We start from the raw sequence: 20,885 nt of genomic DNA, 5'->3' as shown, positions 1-20,885 counted from the left end.
GTTTATTTGATCGAGCCTCACCCTCAAGTCTTGTGTTTATCCCTTGGGGTAGATACAGGATTTGAGGTTGAGTGCTCTTTCATTTAAACTATGGAAAATATGAGGTCAGTTTGATTTCATATTTTTCTAAAATTATATATATATACGTAAATTAAAAAGTCCTTCCGAAGCGGGTGACGGGATTTCGATTCCGGTTGCCGACAGCTTCTTACGGGCGACCCCAAACATTAACTTTTTCCCCTTTTAAGCGCCGACATGATTTTATGTAGCATCCAAGTTACTCCCAGTCTGTACTTCTCTTAATATAAGTGTTTGAGTTCTGTAATATTTCTACTTATTATAGTTTTGATGACTGATCCTTTTTTTTTGTCTTTTTGTAATGTATATGCAAACATAATGAAGTTTTATCTATCTTGTACTGTATTTGCATGAATGAGCACTTGAATAGTTCAAATTATATAAATGTTCATGATCTTTTATGGTGAGCAGATACTTGTCTATATTTTTTTCAGCTGTGATATGTATTTTGTTTGCTGACAAGTAAATCTGCATACCATCTTAATTTTTAATAGGTTACGGTTGAAAAGATTGAAGCTCTCATGGAGTTAGCACAGCTGAAGCGTGAATACCAGATGCTACATGAGTATAAATTTTACTATTCTCTTTAGAAAACTTTGATGACCGGATATCCATGTTAGTTTCTTCAATATCATCTAAAATAAAAAGGGCGTCATTTATTTTTGTTTAGGACCTGAAATGCAACTGCATATGACTTCAGCAGATGCCTTGCTCATTTTTTATTTAAATAGTTTTACTTGCATATGTAGCATGTGCGCATGTGGAACTGCTCTACCGCAATTACTATCATATTTTTGCTAGTAATTTAAAAGCTTTGCTGTGAGGGTGTATTTATGACTGCTAAATTTTAATAACTTTAATGGATTTTATGATTATTTATTCTAGTTAGTGGCTTAAGATCATTACTAGGTACATATTCTTTGCTCAAAAAATTCATACCTTGGCCCCTCATGAGGGAGTTTTTATAGAGTTTTGGATCAAATTTCTAGAGGATGGAATCAATTTGAGACGGTAGTACATGGAGATTTCGTCGTGATTTTGTGTAAACTTTTAAAATTTGGTTTGAGGCTTTCTACCGGCACAGACCTTATGATTATTTATTATTTCTAATAACGAGAGAACACTCAATTAACGATAATCATTAAAGCATTAATTGTTTAGCATATGCAGCAACAATTTTATTTAAAGGTTAAAAAATTTATTGTTGTTAGTTTTGACAAAAGTATTACTTTTTGTGAGGGCAGAGGAACACTTACGAACCTTTCTAAGAAAACATCTTGGAAGCGCTGGATGGACAAAGAGCTTGGGGCACGTTTCAGCAATGTTAAAGTTAGTACTGAAAGGAATGTGACTGCCAATGAGAACCATTCCATGGATTTGGCCAGGTTTGTAAAATTACTGATTTTGGAACAATATCTTCTTATGTGGAGTTCTAAGTTTTGTGCTTCTGGATAAAACTGGTGAAGGTTTATGCTAGTCATTATTGAGATGGTTGTTTGAAAGGTTGTTTATTTCATTGTCTGTAAAGAAAGAGCGTAATAAAATAATGACTAACAATGATCTTCAAAGAATTGTTTGTTTTCATTATTTTCCTAGGATAGCGTGGAAATTGTTACATATTTCTCTCGTTTTCTTGTTGCTAAGTATATATACCTAATGTGTTACCCCATATACCTTGACTTGCTGAGCATTTTTTGTTGAGCTCAAACTTGAAAACCTCAAACCCTAAATATGGGTTTTTGTTTTTGAGAGAAGAGATGTCATGTGATTGGGGGTTTAAGCCGTTGACTTATGTAAATTTAAAATTTTCATTTAACGCCAATAGGCCTAATGTTACTTTGTTTTTTCATATTCTCCGCTGTATTCCTTAATGATGGAGGACAATCATGAAAGAACGAGGAAATTAACTAAGATAATTAAATTATATCAGAAAAGTGTAAGAGAATGTAATCTTAAACAGAGTTCTTGAGCAGTGGCATCATATTCTTGAAGGGTTTCAATCTAAATAAGAAGTTTATTCATGTCAGAATTTGTTCTATTTGACTCATAATATATTGTTTGTAGATATAGTAGAAACAGCAAATCACTGACAAGATATAAAGCTAATTAATTTAATCACATAAACTAAAATCACTCCAATCGAAAATAAATAATCATGAAGCTCAACTTATATAAATGTATTTAATACCCTAAAATAATTAATGAAATGAAATTTTTAAGCTTTAATTCCTGAGAGAAACCTTGTTGCAAACATAAACTATACAGGAATAAGATGAATATCTGATAATCAATTCAGGCTGCAATTCATTCTACCTTGGAGAGTGGTAGTGTAGATTATTCAGAAATTCCAGTACTGGGCCACTTCAATTTGGCTAACTCGTAGAAATTGCAATGTAAACACCAATGTTGGAGCTAAGATTGGAATATAAGAAATTTTACCCGCAAAAACATAGAGATAAAGTATTAGTCTTGATTGGGTAACAGATCCTCAATATTGAAAGTAGGATTCATGACTTATCAATAGCATTTTTTGTATATAATTATAAGATCCTGCGTTTCTAATGTAAGGTTTATAGGCTTTTGTAGGAAGTATTACCTAGGGGCAGTAAAGTTGTGTATAGGAAAGATGTGAACTATCATGAATGCTTTCAGACTACATTATGTACAACTGTTCCATTTCTGTTGCCAAAATGCAGTCAGTAATCTGATCATTTACTGTGCAGCGTAATATAATGCATGCCGATGTGAGGCCAGGTTTTAGTTACTTGGGGAAGAAAACACGACTAGTTGGAAGAGGAAGTGTAGGGTCTAACATGAGGAAGTGTAGGGTCTAACATGAGGGAGTTGAAGCGAGCAGTCGGAAAGCAGACAGAAGGGAGACAAATCGAGAAGGTGGGGAAACCGAACAGGTAAGTTCGCCTATAAATTTGTCGTGAGGGAGGCGGAAAGTTATAGGAGAGTCGAACGGTGCAAGTTAGTGCTTCCTCGTAGTTGGGGACAATGGATGATGACTCCTTTGTCGAGCAGCGGAGGAAGGAGCGATGGAGGAGAGCTCGTGCCCTAGCCTACTATCGAAGAAGAGTGGAAAGGAAGGAGCATCACAAAGGAGGACGGATTTAGATCATGCTTTCTTGCTGTAGGGAGTTGAAGCCGAGCCAGGAAGAAGAAAGTCGCGTGCAGAGGCATGGATTAAGGCTTATAATAATAATAATATGATATATATATATATATATATATATTATGAAAGGCCCAAGGGCTGATTTTATTGAAATAGAAAAAGGATACGTAAAGGTTGTATGAGAATAGCCCAAAGGAGGCACCCTACCATACGATACAAGTACAGTAATACCCCAACAAAAAGATACAGATAGACTCAATAAAATGTAAAACAAATTTAAAACATGCATAAAACAAGTAGCTAGAGACGAGCCAACTACTTTTTATATAAAATATAAAACAAGCGGGATTAGATAAAGTAAATTTAATACTTAATCAATGCAAAACTAATAGTTTATTAAAATTATAAATTAATTAAATTTTATACATGTTTATTTTAGGCTTTCAATTGTTAAAAGAGTCGACATCAAACAACATATTAATCGACATTTGAGTGAATGCTCCTATTCTTTTGTTATAGTAATGTTTTGTTTCTTCTCAGCCAAACGTATTTTTAGTTACTGTTGTGGTACTATATACCCATGATTTATAGTTTTGATGAATTTTATTCATATTGTATGAATGCCCTGTATGTTCTGATTTCTTAATTTATTATTGAATCTTGTACAAGAATATTGGCTGATATGAAATTGAGAATGAAATATTTATTATTAAAAAGGTAGTATTTTTTGGCATGTTTGTATGTACATATTTGGCTATGATAGAGTTACCCATTGATGGTATTAATGAGAGAACGTTAAGATACTTGTGCATGTATATAGAAAATGATATTGATATTGATATATATTAATTGACACAACTTTTATACGATGCTCGTGTGACGGTTGTATGGATATATAAGGATATTGATATGTTATTGATATAAGAAAGTTTTTTTAATAACATCAAGTATTTTAATTTATTAAAAGCTTGACTGGCATACATATTGCTTCTTTTTTTCTTATTAACGTGATTTATGAGTATGAGTATGCATTGACTTGTTTAGCTTATTATTTTTTTTAAACTAACTTTTCAAGTCAATTAATTGATTAAAAGATGAACAATGGACGAAAAAACATTTATAAAAAATGCAGACAATCAATAATAAAGTAAATGTAATTTTATTATTTTAATTTAATTTAATTAGTAGCTCTTTCATCTGTTAATTGTATATCAATATTAGAAATTTAGTTCTCATCGTTCGACCTTCTGTTTCAATCTTGGTTAATTTCATGTCCTGAATCGGGTCGTGACAAAAGTGGTATCCGAGCGAAGGTTTAGGATTAATTAATGAAATATAGATAAAAGAATTAATTGGATAATTATAAAATTTAAAATTAACTCAAACTAATAATTATTATTCATTTGGGCATATTGATATGCCTGAAATCATAGAAGAAGAGAATCTGATAGAAAACAAAGAAATACAACATATTATTAATGTAAGCATGAATGCTTTCACCTAAATGATGGCAATGATGACTCGGTTGATTCAGGAGTTCAAATCGCAGTTTATCGAAATGGATACAGTCTTTGTTGATAAGTACTTGAAGATATTTCAAGATTTGTGTTTATCCTTGTTCAAGGGAACTGAAGACCCAATTTAAGCAGAGAATTTGCTGATGAGGATAGAGAAGATACTAGAAAGTATGGTTTGTCCGGATGAAAGAAGAGTATTGTTGGCGGTGGTTGTGTTGGATGGAGAAGTCGAAAGATGGTGGTGTGGACAGCATTGAGACTTTCTAGGGAACATACTAATATTATGGTCAAATGAGAGGAATTTAGGGAGTTATTAACGGAATGGTTTGTACCCCTATTCACTCAAAGGCTGATACAAGGCAGGTTCATCAAGTTGAGACAATGAGAGAATTATGCATTATGTTGTGGAATTTACTGCATTATCGAGGTATTCGTCACAGTTGATTGCTACCGCAGAAGAAAAGTGTTGTAGATTCCTTTCGAGATTAAAGGACTTGATTCGACAGTCGTCGGTATCTTTAGGGATTGATGAATATTCAGTATTATTGGAACGAGCTAGAAGAGTAGAGATCGACCATCAGTTTACCTAGAAGCGTAAAAAGATGCACTAGAGGAAGACTACAGGAGAACATGTGGATCAATCATAGGGATCCAATGAGAAGAAGTCCAAGAAAAATTTGAGTGGATTTAGCAAATGTATGACTCAGGATACAGTAGTCTCTGTGCCAAATGTGGAAGACAACATAAAAATGAAGGTTTGATGAGCTCTAACACTTGTTATTGGTGTTGTCAGTATGGTCATATAGCAAGATATTGTCCACCTTTTGGTCAGAAAAGTGTTGAAAGTCAAAAATCAGGTGGAGCCCCTTCACTGAAGCATCTTGTGGAGAAAAAATGTAGAGTCTACAGCTATAGCTCCTACCCAAGATCAACCAAAACAACTTGTTCAACCTCGAGTATATTCTCTTACTCTTAGTGAGCCGGAAGAACCTATTGCTAATGGTAATGAGGTTTGATGATTTTGACGTTGATATAGATATCTATATATCTATATATCTATATCAACGTCAAAATCATCAAACCTCATTACCATTAGCAATAGGTTATATATATATATATATATTTATTTATTTATTTTTTGTTTGAACGCCCGAGGGTTATTTTTGTTGAAATTGAAATATTACATAAAAGTTGTATGAGATGACCCAATAAAGGCGCCCTCCTCATATGATACACAGACGCTAACATCCTAAAAAAAATAAGGCAGAGATAAAACTCTAAAATTCATAACTCGCAGAAATTTCATAGATAAAACTCTAAAATTCATAACTCGCAGAAATTCTGTTGCTAGGGACGAGCCAGCTTGGTCCTGCCTCTACCTCTGGTTCTAAGAACAGAGTCAGCTAACAAATTGTTGAGTGTCGTGTCATTATCCAAAGTTACTAAAGTATCATCCATTAAGTTCCCAAGCTGGAATGTGCCTCCATTATTCTTTTTCTTCCTAGATGTGTATACATTTCATTCCTCATCCAAAGATCAACAGATTGTCGGGCATTGAGAAGAGGATGAGCCCCTAGCTCCTGATTAACAGTAACAACATTCTCATTCTGAAGAGATGGAAATCTGTATCGTCAGCGCCTGATGTTTCCTGAGGTTGTGGAGTTGCGAGACTATCCTGATTATCGGACCGAAGAATATCCTTTGGAGGTAAGGATCTTGCAGTATTGTTTTCAACAGTGATAGGGACTGTAGGATATCCAAGTGAACCAATTGTTAATACATCCGTCGGAAGAACAGAAACAATATTGTCTCCGATAGTGGGAGGGAGAGGTGGCATCGTGTCAACCGGTGTTTCAAAAATCTGTGGAATGCACTCGGGGGGCGGAAGAGGGACAGGTATGAAGTGGGGCAGATCCAGTAACATTTTTACTCTAAGGTTTTAGATTTGGATGCAAATGAAGAATGTCCAAACATACGGCAGTGAGTACAATAAAGTGGTATCTGTTCAAGTTCTGCTTACTGCCAAAATCCCTGATATTGTGTGTCAATCTATATCTATCCCGGAAAAGGTAGAGTAATTTCCTGTTCTATCAAAATTCTAGTTTCAGAAGACCGAGTTAGATTCACTCTAAGCATATCAGTTTTGAGAGGTTTACCGTATACCATCGCTAAGGCGAAGAGGAGCTCTTGATCATAAAGGTGGACCTTCAAACCTGGGACGCGCAGGTAAATAGGAATAGTATGAGGTTCAGTACGAGGTCAAAATCCACCGTCCATTTTAAAATCTTCATCACCTGGTTGTATATTCGAAGGAGTCTTCTCGCAAACAAATGAGAGTAGTCTGCATCTTTTGATTATTGAATGAGAATGTGCCGACCATCTAATTTACTAATCTTCCAACCCCCTTTTAGCTCATTTGCTCAAAATCCTTTCGAATTAGCTCAAGTTTAGGGTTTCCAGAAAGAAACTTACCTACTAAGAACAGTCGGCAGGGCGCAGCTAGTGTGGAGATCTCGGCATCTGTGAGAAAGATTGCATGTTTGTCATTTCTACGGGAAATCCGGTTTCAACGCCAAGAGCAAAAGTATCGTGATAACTTTTCTGAAACATATTCGAAAGAGGGGCGGGAGCGGGATTATCACTGGCGAGGGCGGCTGCGTAAGAAAGAACCCCTGAGGCCATCACCTTGGCCGGTGCTTCACTACGTGTGCACTGTTGCTGAGCACCGGGACGCAGTCTGCTACCGAGGACGAATGCACTTGATGCAGACGACAAGCGGCGTGCGAGCAGCAAAACAGCGACATGCGACGAGGAAGCGAAGCAGCGACGAAACAGCGACGACGCGGTGCTGGCATAGCTGTTCATATATTTATATATACTTTTTTTTTTTGAAAAAACCCTAGGGCTCATTTATTAAAATGGAAAAGATATAGAAATATTGTATGAGAGGGCTTAAAAGAAAATTCAACTCACACAATACAAGACAAAAAACCCAAATAAAGCAAAAGATACATAAAGATAAAAAATCAAAAAGACACCAAATGGTGCAAAAGTGCTAGGGACGTCTCACTTTAGTCCTCCCTCTGCCTCTTTCTCGGAATTGAGTCTGCTAACGAATTAGTAAGGTGAGTGTCATTGTCCGAAGTAACCAAAGTATCATCTATCAGATTCCTGAGCTCAAGTAGGTCTCCATTTTTTTTCTTCCTCCTCGATGTGTAGACATGTCATTCCTCATCCGATGATTGACTCATTTAATCAATAGATTGTTCCAAAGTTGGTTGGACAGGTGTAGGTTGTTGCACAACCTGATCCCCATGAACCTGAGTGACAGTTACTGCTTGCTCGACCTGATGAGGCGATACTGAAACAGTAGAAGTATTGCAACCTGTAATAACGGTGATAGGTTCTAGGGCAAGTGGGGTCTGAAGAATCTCCCTCTCACCCACGATAGGAGGTTCTAGAGACGGCTAAATGGTTGTAATATTGCTTGCGAGAATAGTGACGTCTTCGGGGGCATTCTTTTGATGATTAATATTGTCAATAACTTGGAGTTGATCAGGAGGAGATGAAATTACTGTCTCTGGCGGAGCATTGTGCTTTTTTGGTCTGAGGTGTGGATGTAGATGGTGGCATTGAGAACTAGAGTGACCGAACATACGACAGTTTGAATGATACGAAGGAAAATGCTCAATCTCTATTTTTTGTCAATACCCATGATGTTGTGTGCCCAACCAAATTTCCTCAAAAGCAGATGAAGTGATGTCTCTTTTAACATGTACTCTGACTTCTGATGGATGAGAAAGATTAAAAGTAGAAATGTCTATTTTGAGTGTCTTACCATAAGTTGAGGCAATAGCATACAAAATTTTTTGAGTAAAATAATAAAATTTCAGACCAGTGAGGTGAATCCAAACCGGAATGATCGGAGGTTCCGTCTGAGGGTCAAAATCCACAGACAATTTCAGAATCTTCATTGCTCCGTTATCAATTCAGATTATACTTCTAGCAAATAAACGCGTGTAATCTTCTTCATTATTAATTTGTATGAGAATGTGTCTTCCATCTAACAGTCCAATTTTTCACTCCTCAACCAGGTGTATAAGCTCAAATTCCTTACAAATCAGCTTCATTTTGGGATAACCATACAAAAATTTCTCAACTAAATTCAGTCGACAGAAGGAAGCAAGTTGAATACATTCAGCTTCTGTAAAAAAGATGGTAAATTTCTCATTCTTTCTTTCAGACTTATTGATATCCTCCTCTCACTCAAATGAATGAGGGAAAGAACACAATTTAGGTGTACCTAAGGCAGCGTTGACACCCGCAAGAGCAGCAGCATATGATCTGTCCGAAGTCATCCCCAATAGATGGAGGTCTGGCGTTAAGAAAAGTGAAGAAAGCAATGAAGAACAAAGTCAGAATCCAGGAAGTCCAAACCCAGAAAACAGGGAGCAGGAGCGGAACTCCGGCAAATTCAGCAGACGCCCTGTAGGTTGTAGTGAACGCAGCCCGCCCAAAAGCGGACGACGCCCCTGTGAAAACACGTCAAGCAGAGCGCAGAAGCGGACCCTACGAAAACAACTCGAGCAGAGCAGCGGCGACAAAGGAGATGCGACGCAGAAAGCGGAAGCGACGCGACAAACAAAGCAACGCAACCCGCCGAATCCAAAGCGGCAAACGACGCGAGAAGCCGACGAGGAAGGTGAAGCAGAGATAAGAGAGATATCGAAGCAGACGCTATGGTTCGCCGTGAGGCCATATATATATATATAAGCAAAATTCATTGATAAAAAAGAGAGGATACAAAGGTTTTAGTGAGTGGGGACAAAGAGATACTCACCGGGATTACAACTTACGGATACAAAGGTTTTAGTGAGTGGGGACAAAGAGATGCTCACCGGGATTACAACTTACACATAATCCCCAAAAATATAACAAAAAGAAAACAACCCCTAATCATTATGGGTGTAGTCGGTGGATATATCGCTTCCCCTGCCCCTGGATCTAAGGAGGGAGTCCAGCAACATACTGAGATGTGGGTTTCCGCCCGAAACTATGAGACAGTCATCCTGATAATTATTGAGATCTAGCATTCCTCTTTTCTTCTTCATAGATTTGTAAACTTATTAATCATCTCCCAGATGTAGTCTCGTCTGAACAATAGGTGGATCTTCGATGGAGAGCTCACCCTAGGGGGTATGTTGATCCGTAAACTGCTGATCTGACTCAGTTTGCAGCAGACCTTGATCCTGACACTTCTCCAGAACTTGAGTACATTTTTCTCTCGCAATAGGTGTTTCCAAGACACTTTGGCTAGCAGGTGCTATAACAAAATTCATAGTATTTGTGATCTGAGGAAGAGCTGCCTCAAAAACAGTAGGCAGAAGCTGTTGATCCAGTTGGTGCGGAGTAGCCTTATGAGCTCATTTAACATATATATATATAGTGTGATATATATAGATATATATAGAGAGAGAGAGAGAGAGAGAGAGAGGGGGGGGGTTCCTATCATGCTTCTGAAGTATAATTGAGTCGTCTTGTATTAAGTCTTTATCTCTATTGTGATTGCTTTTCATGAATGACCCTAGTTTCATGGATAGCTAATGTTGACTTGTTTGTATATAAATTTCGAGGATGAAATTTTTTTGTGTGTGGAAGATTGTGAGGCCACGTTTCGGTTTCCTCGGGGAAGAAGAAACGATAAGTTGGAAGAGGAAGTGCATAGTCAAACATGGGGAAGTTGAAGCGAGAAGTCGAAAGCGAATAGATGGGAGACTAATCGAGAAGGTCGGGAAACCGAATAAGTAAGTTCGCTTATAAATTTGTTGTGAGGGAGGCAAAAACTTACAGGAAAGTTGAACAACGTAATTTAGGGCTTCCTGTCGAGCGGCGGAGGAGAGCATGTGCCCTAGCCTATCAGCGAAGAAGAGGAAAGGAGCGAGCATCGCAGAGAAGGTGGGTAGGTTGAGATCGTGCTTTCTTGCGGGAGGGAGTCGAAGCCAAGCTAGGAAGAAAACAGTTGCATGCAGAGCTTTTCTCTCATGGATTAGGACTTGACCAAAGATGGTAATTTTTATTGATCTAATGATAATAAATCAACAACAATAATAATAATAATAGTAATAATAAATATGTAAATGAAAAGCTAATAGTTTATTAAAATAATAAGTTAATTAAATTTTATACATGTTTATTTTAGGCTTTCAATTGTTAGAAGGGTCGAAATCAAACAACAAATTAGTCGACATCGAGGTGAGTGCTCCTATTATTTTGCTATATTAATGTTTTTTTTTCTTCTCGATCAAATAAATTTATTGTTACTTTTATAGTACTGAATACTCGTGATTTATAGTTCTAGTTAATTTTGTTCATATGGTACAAAAAATTTGTCTGTTCTGTTTTGTTTAATTTATCATTGAATTATGTGCATGAATATTGATTGATATTAAATTGAGAATGAAATATTTATTATTAAAAAGGTAGAATTTTTATAGTATGCCTGTATATTCATATTTTGTTATGATGGAATCTCTTTTTGATGGTTATAATAAGGGGACACTAAAGTACCCGTGCACGTATATGAAAAATAATGTTGATATTGATGTATCTTAATTGACACAATTTTTAGACAATGCTTCTGTGACGATTATAAAGATAGATAATGTTATTTATATATTACTAATATAGCAAGGCTTTTTGAATATCATCAATTATTTTTTAAAATTTATTAAAAGCTCACCATCAATTATTTTTTAAAATTTATTAAAAGATTGATTAGTGTGCATGTTATTTCATTTTCTCTTGTGTTACTGTAGTTTGAGTATCAGTATTCACTGACTTGTTTAGTTTTTTGTTATTTTAAACTGACTTGTTAGGTTATTAAGATAAAACGTTTATAGAAGATGCGGACAACCAGTAACGAGGTAAATGTAATTTTACTGTTTTTATTTAATTTAATTAGTGTTTTTTTCATCTGTTAAATTGTAAACGAATAAGGAAAATTTAGTTTTCACCGTCTGAATGTCTGTTCCCGTATTGGTTTATTCCAAGCCCGAAGCGGTCAAGGTGATTGAACGGAGTCTAGAAGTTGTTTGATTAATAGACTCAGAAGTTAGTAACTAACCCTTGGTAAATGCAAAATTTAATTTTGTAGACTATCTTTCTTAAAAGTCAAAGAAGTAATCTTTAGGTCAGACCGCAGGTTTCTAGCAGTCACCGCACTTTAACCAGGTTCGGTGGCAAAATGCAGTTTTCAATTATAGCTTTTTGAAAAAACAGCCAAAACTCAATTTTGCCGAACAGATAAAACTGCGTTGCGATATTTCACTACCATTACACCGCGGCCGCAAATGCAACCTAAGTAATTTACTTTTTTTAAAGCCATTGTTACCATTTTTAACTGCGGTAGATACAATTAAATTTCATTGTGGTTCAGTATGACCTTAAAATTTATTATTTGGTGCAGGAAAGAATGAAGCAGAAAATTTAAAAGCTGGAACAGCACTTTTTTGAAAAATTTGTAATCTATGCATTCAATCTAAGAATCAATATTGGTTTTTCGGTTTAGACATAAATTTACTATAAAATTGTGCCTGTTTGAGCCGACAAGGTAGAGATCTGCTGAAAAAGGGTGTTGTTTGAGATAGCTTAGGAGAAGGGCTTTCTAGCTTATAAAGGGGTTTGGAAAAATTTTGGGGAGATGAAAGCAGCTTGGGATGGATCAACAAGTTTGGCATGTGGATGGCGTCTCGTGGGGATGGCGTGATTTACTCGAAATTGGTTCATCTAAATTAATTAAAAAAATAGTTGTTGGGTGTTGGATTCTAATCTGCACCATTTCTATGCACTAAAATGTGCAAAGCCAAATGACCACATAAGTTGTAGTGATTGGAACTTTGATATAAATAATAACGAAGGGTTGTTCGTGTTCGACTGGTTTACAATTCGAGCTTAAATTTTTTTTTTTGTTTTTCGCAAACAATTCTAAAAGAAGCTACTTAACAAGCCAAACACGAGTAATTCGGGAAAATTGAGCTTTTTTTGCAACCCTAATGGCGGAAACCAAACCCATGTTTCTCACTAGAAGGAGAACCAGGAACCATTTGTGGAGTTATGGAAAACTTGATGAAAAAACTTGGAAGACATTAAGAAAAAAAAAAGGTTGAAGGAAGTCTGCATCTTTTAATGTAGCTTGTTTTCAACCTAGCAATTTCCATATGGAATGATGCAAAATGCTTTGATTCAAATTTATTGCAAGACAATTATAAGAGAGCTAGAGAAAATAATAAAGAAGATTCAAAAGAAGAAATGATTGATATAATTGTTGAGGAAAAATTAATAAATAACCCCAATTTTTGCCCTTGGTTAAGGGCATTGGTATCTCAGACCTTATATGTATGTTGCAGGTTGAAAGTTGAGAATGCAGCCGTTAAAGAAAGCATGTCGAATTTGGAGCATCTTACTTCTAAAGTTCATCGACTTCATATCTCCCTGTTAAAGGTTTGTTTGCATTCACACTACTGAGGGCAACTTTTTGAATTGTTCAACATGATAAAATTAAGCTAAAGCAACCCTTGCTCTACTTTTTGGGCTTCCATGTTGATTGATAACCACGATGCTCTTATTGGTTTTTTCTGTGACTGTAGATGAAGCTGAATCTCACAACACATGTTTTGTGCTTATGTTTTAGATTGTCTCTTTCCTGTGTTTGATTTCTCGTCTCGATGTTTTGTGCTTATGTTTTAGATTGTCTCTTTCCTTACTGTGTTTGATTTCTCGTCTCATTTTACACTCGATGTTAATAACTTATCAGAATAAAAGTTTGTGTCTATTAAATTGATTAATAAAATTAGTTTTAAGGGATTTAAAAAAGGGGTTTGATTCGGCTAACATAAATAGAAGTTGTTCAGATGATTTACCGAGTATAGGTTCAACACCTCAAATGCAACTAAAACAATTGAAAAAATGAAGTTTTATTGAGTTGAATTGTAATAGTTGGTATAAGGCTTATGATGATGATGACAGTTTATGATGCTTCTCTATGTGCCCCTTTACTCTAAACTTTTAACATTTGTTATAACTCCATGGCTTCTTATTTTATCTTCTCCTCCGTGATTTATTTATTTTATCTGATACTCTTTATATTTGCATCTTAAATCAATAAACATGCTTATGTACATGGATTAATTTACTTGCTCCATCTAACTAAATTTATTTTCCCTAATAACCTGATACATTTGCATCCATATAATGAGCATGAGCATGAGCATGTGCACGTGCATAGATGAAAGTTGCCAATATTGCTGGTCCATTTTCTGATCTAACAAGCCAACAATGTTGGACTGACTTGAGCTGTCTTATTGATTTTCACAACTGTTTTTTGCTCATCGAGTTTTTACTTTTTATTCGGTTGCCTATCTTGAATTAAGGTGTGGTGATCCTGCTCACAATTTGTTATAAGAATATATATTTAAAGAATCGGTATTTGGCAACCGAATAAAAAGTTGACCTAAGTGAGAAGGCAAATACCGATTTTTTGTGCGCTAGGCCCTATAGTGAGAAGCTCGCGTCATGTGCTATTATTCGAGGACCACCGCATCACGGGGATTCAAAATTTTGACCTGAGGGGACTTACAGTAACCTCTCCAACCAATAAGCCAAGACATGTGTGTGCGCGCAATAAGCCAAGACATGTGCGCGCGCGCACACACATACACACACACACAGATATATATATATATATATAATTTAGAAAACCGGAGCAGATCGGTCGGCTCAACTGTGAACCGATGGTTGATTCGGTCCAGAACATATGATAGCCTGTTTTTGTCATTGAACTGTTAGGAACCGATCGAATTGCATGTTCAACCTGTAAATTGGACAACTAGCTCAATAGTTTGAAAAATGTAAATATTTTCTTATATATTTTCTTTTCTGTCATTTTAATGTTTATAGCTCTTTCCATATGTTTCCCAATTCAAAAGGCAGCATCAATATCCACGTTTGTGTGTGTGTGGAGAGAGAGAGAGAGAGAGAATGGGGATATGGGCCTACAAGGAGGGGAGAGGGAACAGGAAAGCTTATATTTTATAGGGTTATTATTATTAAATTTTTTTTGGAATACTAAAAAAGTTTTTGGGCATTGGACCACCTGCCTTAGGCCCTCAAGTGAGAGAAATTTTTTTTTGTAAATAGTACCACTCAAATGTGTTTTATTTATTTATTTTTATATTATTATATTATTATTGTATTAGTTAGATTATATATTTTTTTTGTATTTATTAATTATTAGGTTGTCCGGTAGTCAAGCCAATGAACCTTGAACCTTTGGTCCTTCTGGTTTGATATCTGATTTAGTTTTCAAAACAGTGTGTGTGTGTGTGTGTGTTAGTATATATATAATGTGTGTGTGTGAGAGAGTATTTTTTGACCAAAATATGGACAAAATGAATTTTAAAATATTTAAAATTATTTTAAAATTAGTGTAAGAATGAGTATATGTTGTAATTCAAGTCGTCTGCTTGTGGGGGTCAAGTCTTTAATAAATGTATGTATCTTCAATTTAGTGAAAAGATTAATTTTTATTTTCAAGAATGCCATTTATGTTTCTCAAATCTGTTTTTTGTTTATTGTGCCATTATTATTATTTCATAACTTTTCAAGAATCAAGTATAATAGCAATTCTTTCATAACTTTTCAAGAATCAAGTATAATAGCAATCATGATAGCAATTGTTGATAGAAACAAATGGACAAGGATTATCTTGAGAATAAATTAGTGAAGGTAGATTTTAAGATTTCTTAATTTATTTTGACATCAGCATAGTATAAGAGTTCATTGATCATCCATATAACAAAATATTACATGATTTATACGTCATTATTATGTTGAAATTTCTCATAGTATACCTTTTAATTTGAAGTGTCCAATGGCTGGCTAAGAGAAATTTGGAGCAGCAACCATTGACTAATATTTTCTTTAACAAAATATTACATGATTTATACGTCATTATTATAATGTTGAAATTTCTCATAGTATATCTTTTAATTTGAAGTGTCCAAAGGCTGGCTAAGAGAAATTTGGAGCAGCAACCATTGTCTAATATTTTCTCTCTCTTCATTTTCTCAAAACACGGGCTTGCTACTTAATTTCATGTGCTAATATTTCACATGTAAATATGAGTCTCTAGGTGTTAGATATGTAAATACATAAGAAATGTGTGGTATGTATGTAAAAATACATAGAATGAATACCTCTTTATTCTATAATCTGTTCAACTTATTGGTAAACTATACATTGGCTTCAGCTTCTGCGATTCTTCTTCCCTCTTCCAAATGGTGCAGGTAAGAGACGATACTGCGGCCATTGGTTCTTCAGAAAATATGGGGTTATTAAAGAGCATAATGGCAGAAGCAAACCAGGTGAAAACTGCTCTAAGTAGCTCTCTCCCTCTTAGCTGGTCTGCGGATCCTACGGTCGCCTCTATCGCGTACGATAGTCTCTTCGAGCCATCGGACGGCACGTTGGAGCAGCAGCGAAGTAGTGATAGAGTTGTCTGCTCCGCAGAAATTGAACTTGTGGAGCTTCTGATTTTAGCTGCAGAGTTATTCAAGGAGAAAGCTGAAATAATTACTTCTTCCTAATTGGATTTCTATGTTGTACATAGTGTTTTACTGGCTGCCGGAATTCGTCTTGTATTCATATAATGTTTACTTATTCAACCCCAACATCAATTTAAACGCATGCCACCTTCCGTATGCGCAACAAGTTGGATTTCAGTTTTTAAAAGTTAAAATGGTGGTATAAATGTAAAAAGCGAAGCTTAGGTGTTAGATTTTTAAATACATAGAAATTGTGGTATGGATATAAATGTCATAGGAAAATTAGGGAAAATCCGATCTTTATTGGCTACGCATATTACTCTACTACTGATGTAATATTTTCTCTTTTTGGACCTCAGCAAAGCCGTTGGTTGGTCGTATTTTCCTTGAGTGGAATTATTATTATTATTATTATTATTATTATTATTATTATTATTATTATTATTATTATTATTATTATTATTATTATTATTATTATTATTACTTTGTGCTTATTTTATTGAGATTGAAGCTCATGTCTGGAGAGTTAGGAGCTTTAAAGAAATTGATCTATTATTATTATTATTATTATTATTATTTGGTGCTTATTTTATTGAGATTCAAGCTCATGGCTGGAAAGTTAGGAGCTTTAAAGAAATTGATTTGACTTGGAACTGATTGACTGTTCATGTTTAAATCGGGCTAATTTTAAGTCAATTTGGGGCCAAATTCGGGTTAGCGGCTTGATTTTGAGTCAATGTTGCTGGTGGGTTATTTTTGGGTTAATAGGTCGATTCAAATCTGACCTTAAAAATTACATGTATTAAGAAGATATTTAATCTGAATCAGACTCGAAAATTTTTTGGGACAATCTGAACTTAGGTTTATTTTTGTCTTGTAAAGTTTAGGTTGAGTTGGAGTTTGTGATAAACTCTTAATATTTCTTTAAGTGAATTTAGTTCCAAGCTTACATTGGCGATTAATAATCATGGTTCTAAAATTCAAATCGATTCCAACGGTTAAATTTTTTAGGAATTTTTTGGATTTTAATCCGTCAATTTTCTTTTTAAATATTATAATCAGATGAATAAAAAATTTAAAAAATGAATTAAACATATATAAAAATAATTAAAACAAAATTGTATTTAAAATTATCTTTGACATATTTAAAGGCCTTGAATTAGGATATTGTATTGAATTGATGAAACCTGAAAGGAAGATTGGCATGAATGCCACCCAATTATTATGTATTTTTATGCTTTAACACTTAACTTTAATTTTGGCAAACTTACCACTAACAATGTTATGAAAAGTTGAATTTCATTTCCCTTATGTGATGCATACATGTAAGATCTTAGAGGAAGAAATGTAACTTAGATTTTAGACAAGTGAATACATGAGAATTGAGTGTCTGGCGTGTAAATGCTCCAAAATATTAACATTATATTATTTAAATTATATTAAAATAATTCTAATAATCTTGGAACTCCTCATCTAATGTCCCATTTGACTTTTGCTGGTACGCATTTGCGATCATTGCATGTGATCTTATTATTGTTATTATTTAATTTTTTATTATTGAGCAAGTTAAGCAAATCACAATCAAGTTGTTAATATGTGGAGTTTCTTTTTTTTTAATCACTTAATACTGAATGCCATAAAAAATTTTGTTACTAGATGATAAGATAACTCTTTGACCTATATTTTCATGGCAGGCCGTCATGGCCGACTCTTTTAGAAAAAAAATATTACATGTGGTTGTTTGTATGTCTGGAAAACTGTTCATGCGGCCGTTTATACGTTTGGATTAACTTGTGGTACCATGGTTGTGAGGTGATGTTCGGCCATGTGGACACCGCAAGTAATATTCTCCTCGTCTTTAGATGTAATCTAACAGATTGCCAGAGCTAAAACTAATGACCCGAAAGGTTGTATGGTTACATTTCAAGGAAAATTGTGGCGTAGCATACATTGGTTTGGACTTTTCTTTCTCGAGATATTTGCATACTGACCGCCTGAAGCATTGATATCTACCAACTAAGCATCCATGTGATTTTTTTTATTTTTTTTTTATCTACAGAACCGATGTATTTACACGTGTTACAATCAAACTAATGATAATTCGATCAAAATGAAAAACATGGGTTGGCTTTTTACCATGTATTTGAGTGAGTAAAAAATGGATAAAAGAGGGTGGTTGATTTGTAAATAGCCAGTTTCGGGCGGTATGTATGTAATTGCCCCATCTTTCTATAGTTGAAACGCAAATAAATAATCCATTTCTTTCTTCAATTTCTTCTTAGACAAAATTGATTTATAATTATACAAACAACTCTTATTTTACAACTATAAACGTTACATATAATTACGTTAAATAAAAGCATATCCAATTGCAATAAACTCTTGGACTTATTTAAAACTATAGAGAGCCCTAACACACCAAGAATAGTATTGCATTGAGGCCATATAGTAAGACCAGACGATGCATTTACTAATCTAATTCCTAAACATTCATATTTACATCCATACCATTCAAATTTTATCATCACATAAAAAATATCACCATCACTATCTTATGACAAATAAAAGAAATCTATTCATGCATAGATTTATGACACCAATGTATTATGTGGTCGAGCCCCATGAGCCACAACTACTTCAAGAGATTTCTTTTTTTTTTTTTTTTTTTTTTTTTTTTTTTGTAAATTAAATGAAGCAACAGCCCAATAAACCTCATTCTGCCAAATTCATCACCATTGATATTAAAGATGGTTGATAATAACAAGCAAATGACAACACAGATTATAAAGTTACAGTTAAGAAACAAAACCAATGATCAAGATGATTTCTGCCTTGAATCTACGAAAAAAAATATTATTTCAGGACTCCGGACGCAAAGCTACATCCGGAACGGACATCATACACCAGGCGGAGCAGAGGAGGAAGAAAAATAACCGTCCTCGATGTATCATATCTGTTGTCCGGACGTAGCGGTCTCCAGACGCAATATTTTTTTCTGAATCTACAGCTCTTTAATATGTAAATATGAATTAAACATATACATATTGGATGAGATTGCAATATTTATATGAAATTATATAACTTTTTTCTTATTCGTATCAACAATTAATAGATTATATCAAACTCTGAGTATAATTAAAAAATTTAAATCAGTTGACTAATAATTCTCACATTACTCACACGTACATCTCATATGACATTTTAATGTTAGAGAATATAACAAAATTTAAGGGGTCAAGATGAGTGCTCGTATTTATAAATTATAATGATATTATTGTTTCTTCTAAATTAAATATTTTTGCTAATTTTTTATACACACTTAATCAAATATTGCTGCAAATTAAATGATGATTTTTCTATTGAATATTTCGATCATGTTGAAATTAATGGTTTAGATCTCTCAATTCATTTAATATGTTAACAGGATGCATTAATGCAGTAAAACAAATTTACAATATATGAAAAGTTTGAATGAGTGGAAATGCATATAATGTTTTCACATACATGTTAACTGATGGAGTTCGTCATTTTATGATACTAAATAGAAAAACTAATACACTCGCATGTGATTGTGTTTTTACTGACGTTTTAAAAACTGGACCGAGCTAGCCGGTTTAATTGATTCGACCCCGGTTCTGGTTGGGCTGAAACCCGTTGCACATCAACGCAGAAAGAACCGGCTGGAACATGCAGTTGATCCGATTATGCCACATTTTCATTAAAAATCATGAAGAATGGTTTGAATCTATTTATATGATGAAGAATGTCTTACTCTAATCATCATTGGTTTCATTTTCTTATTTACATTTGGTGAAATATGCATGACTATTAAATTATTACCTTTTCTTTTTTACGTATTCATATTTTATTGGTTATGTTTCATTTTTAAGTTTTTATATTTTCTTGATTATGTTTCACTCTTGTTGACTTTTCATTCCGAAGTTGATTTAATCTTTATGTTATTTAAGTTATATTTAATGTTCTTTTTATATTAATGGCATCACCCTATTCTACCTGGTTCAATGTCCGGTCTAATTTTCTTACCTAGGAATTTACTCCCACCTTTGATAATAGTGGAAGCTCTCCGCCATAGAAAATGTTGCATCTCATCACCCCTAAACTAGTACTACCAACCGCTGAGCAACGGCCTGGCATGACCGGGCGGCACGTCAGCATGTATTCCAAGCTATCACTAGACGGAGACGGTGGGTCGTCTGCTGCGAATGATGGACGTAATATTTTCTCCTATTAATAGCCCATGCATCAGTTAAAGCCGAGTTTGAGCTTTTTCTCCCAAGGTAATATAGTTTGCTAAAAAGAATCCAGCCTCCTCATCCATCACATGCAATATTCACATATAAGACGATAATACTAAAAAGACACCAGAATCCATATATGAAACAAATAAATAATTTTTTTTATTTAACATTATTTAGTTATTTATTTATTTTCATCGTCCCAAAATGCAATTTTGTAAAAGATGCGATAGATGAGTAAGTATTGGGGATAGGGCTTGGTGCAATAATAAAAACCCTAAATCCCCGACTGTGGAACATTAGCGTTAAGATGACC

The 20,885-nt window shown here is 34.6% G+C and overlaps 1 protein-coding gene across 5 annotated transcripts in view; it reads left to right on the top strand.

The window, feature by feature from the left end:
- Positions 1–16,490, top strand: part of LOC110027241 (ankycorbin) — a 125,752-nt gene extending 109,262 nt beyond the window's left edge. For all 5 annotated transcript variants that reach the window (XM_020728582.1, XM_020728581.1, XM_020728585.1 and 2 more), the window contains 4 exons: positions 573–643; positions 1,323–1,463; positions 13,119–13,212; positions 16,056–16,490. In XM_020728582.1, coding sequence (XP_020584241.1) covers positions 573–643; positions 1,323–1,463; positions 13,119–13,212; positions 16,056–16,355 — 606 coding nt within the window. In that variant the 3' untranslated portion in view covers positions 16,356–16,490. The remainder of the gene's footprint in view (positions 1–572; positions 644–1,322; positions 1,464–13,118; positions 13,213–16,055) is intronic.
- Positions 16,491–20,885: the final 4,395 nt, after the last annotated feature.

This window comes from Phalaenopsis equestris, unplaced genomic scaffold (genome assembly GCF_001263595.1).
Source record: "Phalaenopsis equestris unplaced genomic scaffold, ASM126359v1 Scaffold000421, whole genome shotgun sequence".
In the NCBI taxonomy this organism is placed as follows: Eukaryota; Viridiplantae; Streptophyta; class Magnoliopsida; order Asparagales; family Orchidaceae; genus Phalaenopsis; species Phalaenopsis equestris.
The sequence above is the reverse complement of the archived record's forward strand: the minus strand, read 5'-3'. Positions and strand labels throughout refer to the sequence as shown.